At 40.9% G+C, this 6,023-nt stretch overlaps 1 protein-coding gene across 1 annotated transcript; it reads right to left on the bottom strand.

Annotated features, from left to right (window-relative positions):
• Window positions 1-366: 366 nt before the first annotated feature.
• On the bottom strand, window positions 367-5,809 carry LOC146656790 (kelch-like protein 10). Its single transcript, XM_085426845.1, has 5 exons — window positions 5,588-5,809; window positions 4,020-4,503; window positions 2,993-3,607; window positions 2,124-2,273; window positions 367-734 (listed from the first exon to the last, which is right to left on the bottom strand). The coding sequence occupies exons 1-5, from the start codon at window positions 5,737-5,739 to the stop codon at window positions 372-374; spliced, it is 1,764 nt and encodes a 587-aa protein (XP_085282971.1). The 5' UTR covers window positions 5,740-5,809; the 3' UTR covers window positions 367-371.
• Between the last annotated feature and the right edge of the window lie 214 nt (window positions 5,810-6,023).

The following is a 6,023-nucleotide window of genomic DNA, read 5'->3' as shown; positions in this document are numbered from 1 at the left end:
ACAGAACCGCAGCTGAAATAACAAGGGAGAGTGAAAACTTCCCTTTATTCTTATGGTGTTTACCTAGCAAGAGTTGAAAAGTCCGACATGCGGCTTATTGTGATCTGGTCACCCTGTGTGCATGTCTGGTATGGCTGCTCAGCAGCCATACATTACAGGGAATGAAAAAATCTTTTCAATTTGTTATTGTTGCAATTGCATTCTCTTAATAAAACCCAGTATCTACAGTGCAGGCTCTCCTACTGAAAGTTTTTGAGATACATACATAAAATGTCCAGTTCACCAGCAGTTTAATGCTCTAAAGATTTATTTCAGTCCTTCATGTTGGAGACTCACATGTTGACACATGGCAGTACTGCACTTTAAAGATTTTACGTGGACTCTGCTGACTCCATTGCTAATTGTAGAACGTTTTCAACTGGCAGGAAGTCACGAGGAAAGGTGTACTCAGTCAGGTTGGAAAGTCCGGACATCACACAGCAGCTCAAGTCTGTGCGGAAAATATCCATGTCGCACGCCTCATACCACTCATTGGTTAAAGCGGTGTAGTACTCGACGTCCGAAGTGGTGGTGAAGCCGTTGAAACCCCCGACGACAAAGAGGCGATCATCAATTACCTCAATGCCAAAGTTGCTGCGGGGGGTCAGCATAGAGAACACGAGGTTCCACGTGTTGGTATGCGGGTTGTAAGCCTCAGCGGTGCGCAGATAGTTGTTTCCATCGAAGCCACCAACCTAAAAGTAAATACGTGGCTCAAATGATTGAATGTAAGTGTAACCAGCTTCACCGTACCCCTGTAAGAAAATGCACCTGCTATATGTCTTTAGCTGCTTTTGCACAGATACTCCAGAAAGTGACGGAAGAATTAAGTTGCAATATTGTCCAAAGTTGCCCTTAATATGTAGCAGATACAAGGAAATTGTTTACCTTAGGTGTGATCTGACTACTGGAAATACTCTGATTGGTTTAGGGTTTTACCTGGATAAAGCGAACAGCTACCTGACATATTCTCATGCTGTTATATGGAGTTTACACATAAAAGTTGTTTAAAAAAGGCCCATTAACGTCCCAGTATTTGCATTTTCACAGGCCCGCATTTGTTGGGAATGTCTAGAAAAGATCAGGGTGCAGTGGTGTGTGAAAATGACTTCTGAATTAAAAGGAGAAAGTAAAATAAAGTAGAAGCCAGCTCTTGTGGAAGTCTGTATGAGACCTTTTTTCACTCAAGCCTCAACTACAGCTATTAAAGTGCTGTTGTCTATTACACCACGCTATTATCAACAAAGATGAATAGCCCTCGACAAAAAGTATTTGTGTTTTCAGTATAAATGTCTTCACAGCTCTTTTGCCTTTAGTCCAAAAAGGAACATTGAGTTCCAGTCCTTTCTTCCTATAACAGATTAAAATAGCCCTGACAGGCCTTGGTGCCTATAAGCCTGATCAAAGACCCTGAGGTCAGCACCAGGGTAAGGTCACTGCATTCTGCTGATGATAACTTTTCCTTTTTTTGAATAGAGACTTAGTCTGAATAGAAAATAAATACTAAACGGTAGCTAGCTAAATAAAGAAGTGTGTCTCAGAAGGTGAGACTAAAATCTTTGCTTTTTACCAAAGGGTGCAGCTGCAAAACAACTAAATAAGTGGTTTTAAGGCAAATAGCAAGATAAATTTACAGCTAAAATGCCTACCGTCCCCAGAGGATGAGTTCTAATCACTTGGCTTATTCCCTCATTTTTCTAAAGGTATTGCAGGATAAGTTTGAAATTGTCTCTAACATATGTCCTCTATGGAACGATGAGGATGACAATGTTGGTTTTGAATAAGTATTTCTGTTGTACTGAGTGAAATGTGAAATCATCAAAGACACAACATTTTGGGAATGAGGCACATGAAAAAAAAAAGAGAGGCAGAGACATCACTAATCAGTTAAATTAATACATAGAATGAGTAAGAATGCCTTCTCTGAACCTGTGGTCAGGATAGGAATCTGATCATTGATAAATACAAAACAAAGTTAGCCAAATTCTGTGTCAGCCAAATCTGTGTTAAACCTTGCTGATCAAAGCACATTACAGATTTGATTTGTATGTTACGTGAGTGTCAGCACTACTTTGTGGTCTTACTGCAAAGACATGATCCGCATATGCAATGACACCTATCCCGCTGCGGCGGCTGTTCATGGGACTGATCATCGTCCACTGGTTGCTCTCTGGGTTGTAATATTCAGCTGTCTGCAGACACTCGTTGCCATTGAGTCCACCACAAATGTAAATCTGAAAACAAAAAAGGGACATTAAAATTTTTTACATTTCTTAGATTTCAGTTGGAAACAATGTTACCTGTAAGTGAAATGTTTCCACATCATTTGTGAAGTAAGACCGATACTCAGTACCCAAGTGTCCAACTGAAAAATATGACAATTAACAAATGTGTGTGTTTTACAATTTTTTTAATATCTGTTATATTTTAGTTGACAAGTCAACTCAACTAAAGTACTGTACATAAATGCAAAGATGCACTTGTGATCAGTTAGAAACAAAATAGATATATATTAGTATATTTTTCAACTTTTTAAACTATACTTTTAAATTTGAAAACATGAACATAGAAACCAGTTTGTGACCTATCTTGCACCTCGCTTCACTGTAAAAATGTGTATTCCCTGACTGGTTGGCAAGTGGTTGCTGGAGGTTGATGGCTGTCACTACTGTGAAATTGTAACCAGGAAGGTTTTGCACCACAAGCCTCCTTGTGTTTCCTTTGGTCGTAAGCAGACTGTTGAGGTTTGCATGGAGTACTCTGACTTACTGCAAATACTCAAACTATTTGCTGTAGAAATCTGTAGAGTCTTTCATACAACCACTGCCTAACCAGCTGAGGAGTACACATTTTCCCCTAGCAACTGGTTGTTACCAAAGGTTTCTGACAGGTCTCTAGGCCTGTGTGCCTTAGACCCTACTCTATTTCTCTGCTACTGTTTTACTTCACCCACCCGGTTGTTAAGTGTTGTGCAGCTGGCGTGGCTCCTCTGTTCGTGCATCGGTGCAATAAGACTCCACTGGTTGATTTCAGGTTGATAGCGCTCTGCACTGCTGAGTCGTACATGCCCGTCGTGGCCTCCCAGGGCATAGATGAACCCGTTCAACACAGTCACGCTCACATAGCAGCGGCGGGAGTGCATGGGCGCCACCTCATTCCAGGCGTGAGTGGTCAGGTCAAACCTACGGACGCTGTTGAAATGCTCCACCCCGTCGAAGCCACCAACGGAGTAGACGTACCCGTTGAGGAAGGCGGCTCCATGATAAGCACGAGGACACTCGAGGTTGTTCGTTACGTTGACCCAGCGGTTAGCCCGGCAATCGTAGGCCTCGATGCCGTTAGTTGGCTCACCACCACTCCACCCCCCAATGGCCAGCAGGATGGAATGAGGCAGGCGGGGACGAGCAAGAGGGTGATACAAGGCAGACATGAAGGGTCTGCTTCCTAGATCATGTATGTCTAAGATGGCATTACTTATCATGGACAGGCACTCAGAATTGGCCTCCACCAGCTCACTAGACAGCACATTGTCCTTTAGGTAGTCTGACGTCATCAATCCCAGTCGGACCTATAGAGAGATGACAGAAGAGAATGTGACTATGAATTTCAACTACATCAGTTTTAGTAAACTCAAGCTTCTTTAGGATAATGCTCCTAATGTTGTTTAATTTTCTTATTGCTAGCAAGAGAGCGACCAAAGTCAGACACCATTAGCCTTTTCGTCAACAGGGACAGTTTTTAGTCATAGCCCTAGCAACTATACTTAATAAATATAATTTATTCTATAGTATGTGTGTAGAGATCTGATACGGTTTTAATGCTCTTGAAGAGAATTTCTTAAATGTGGTTTGGCTACACCTGAAAAGAGCAACATCTCAAGATATTAAAGCATCCTTATACCCAGATGGATCGACTCAATCTATGACTTAAATGCTGAAGATTTAAGTCCAAACTAAATGTAGTAATGAAAGTTTATAGACCTTGGACAACAGAGCGGTGAGGTGTTGTTTCCGTTGTACAGGTACATGGCTAATCCACTTTGTAAGCGCTTCATACACAGTGGTCTCCAACTGCACATTGAGGTCCTCTCTATCAAGGATGTCAGCAAGTTCCTCCACAGTTAGCTGCAGGAACTCCTCCTCAAGAACAACCTGCTCAAAGTTACTGATGATGTAGTGGTAGGCCTTGGTGCGTAGTTCGGGTGATAAGCATACTTTTGTGAACTGCCAAATGCCAACGCAGTTCTCTGGGCACAGTTGCTCCCCGAGGAAGTCAGAGCAGAGTTTCACAATGTCCATTGCATTGAATTGATCAGCTGCCATGAGAAGTTCCACTACATTTTCCCCCGTTATGGAAACTGAGCCGGTGTATGCAAAGTTAATGATGAGTGCCATCATCTCAGAAGACAAGCCAGGTATGTTGAAGACCTGTTTGTCTGGGTCGCTGCAGTGGGTGAAAAGAGCCCTGAGGGTAGAGATGGAGACAGAGTAGAGAATATTAAAAGGTGTGGAGGCAACAAGATAATAAACTATGTCATGCACAAGTACTCCAAGTAACTCCAAAACAGAGTTTGTACATGTTTAGTGCACTTGATTGTTGGGTTTTCAATGTCTTTATTACATTGGCAGCATGTTTATGAAGCTATTGCCAAACACAATGCAGTCCCACACCATGACAGAGCCTCCACCGTGCTTTAAAGTTAACTCTAAACACTCACTGTTGTACCTCTATGACAAATATTGAAATCAACTCCATAGGGCCAGTTTACCCTGATATTTAGTCTAGTTATTGCGTAATTTGGCATACCTCAGTCTGTTTCCTTTCCTTATGGAAGTTCCAGTGCATGTTGCTTAATTACAGTCTCGGTTTCCCTTCCACAACCATTTCTTTTCTTTTCTTTTTTCTTAACATTTATTTATTGGTTTTAACAGGTTTTACATGAACCATGAAACCATTTCTGATGAGGATGAGGAAACCATTCCTCTGAAAATGATCGGGTACAAGCACTGGACTAAAAAGTGTGAAAATCGTCCAAACGAAACCTTTATAAGTCTTCAAAAAAACACTATTGCTCAAGTAGACTTTTAAAAAATCATCTGTTTCAAAGCAAAATATAAAAAAATGAGAGGCAACTCAAAACTTTTGCTCAGCGTATAACTGTATAACACAGTTCAACCTTTTTAGTATCAGGAAGTCTGGTGTGTCTTACTGTCTCAATAACAGTGGGGAAGATATTAATGTAACTTAATAAAACACTTCAATTAGACTTCACACAATCACCAAGTGATTCACAGTGCTTTTTAAATGGCACATTTACTGAAGTGGAATCTGGAGCTCTGTGAAGGTGATGATGAAATCTGCAAATGTTTGCATTATGTTTTGGGTGTATCTGTCAGTTGACCGTGACAAAGTCTTTCTATCAGAAAAGTTTTATGATTCAACCTGTTCCTTTTGGTTGGCACTGTTTCACCAACTAAGACCATGAATTACATTTTTCACAGGTATAAATCAGTCAACTGTCCTTCACATTATCAGGTAAGCAACTCACCTGAAGTACGGCGTACAGTTACATAGGATGATCCTGTGGACCGGAAATTCAACATCCTCCACTTTGATGATTGCATCACAAAATTGTCCCTCCAAACGGAGTTCATTATACACTGAGCTCGACTTGTATGGCAGCTGGCCTTCTTCACTCATCTTGAGTTTTGTGACTGCTTTTCTTAGTTTTTTTTGTCTGCAGTTTGTCTTGAAGTGTTCAGATCACAAAATCAAACCTAACTGAGGAATTTGGGGAATGGAGCCCATGACATCATCATGACTTGGCAACTGTTGCCATGAATTGTTTTGAAATGTATATTTACATTGTTTTAATGAACCTTTCATTGCATAAAAAAAAGCTTTGTTTTGATTTGATTTGGATTTAAGAAATTGCATATGAGCCTCACAGATAGCATACAGCATTTTGTATGTTTGCCTCACAG

This window comes from Rhamphochromis longiceps, linkage group LG12 (assembly GCF_057381845.1).
Source record: "Rhamphochromis longiceps isolate RC_006_pf linkage group LG12, R_longiceps_female_GT1.1, whole genome shotgun sequence".
Classification (NCBI taxonomy): Eukaryota; Metazoa; Chordata; class Actinopteri; order Cichliformes; family Cichlidae; genus Rhamphochromis; species Rhamphochromis longiceps.
This window is presented reverse-complemented; position numbering and strand designations above follow the sequence as displayed.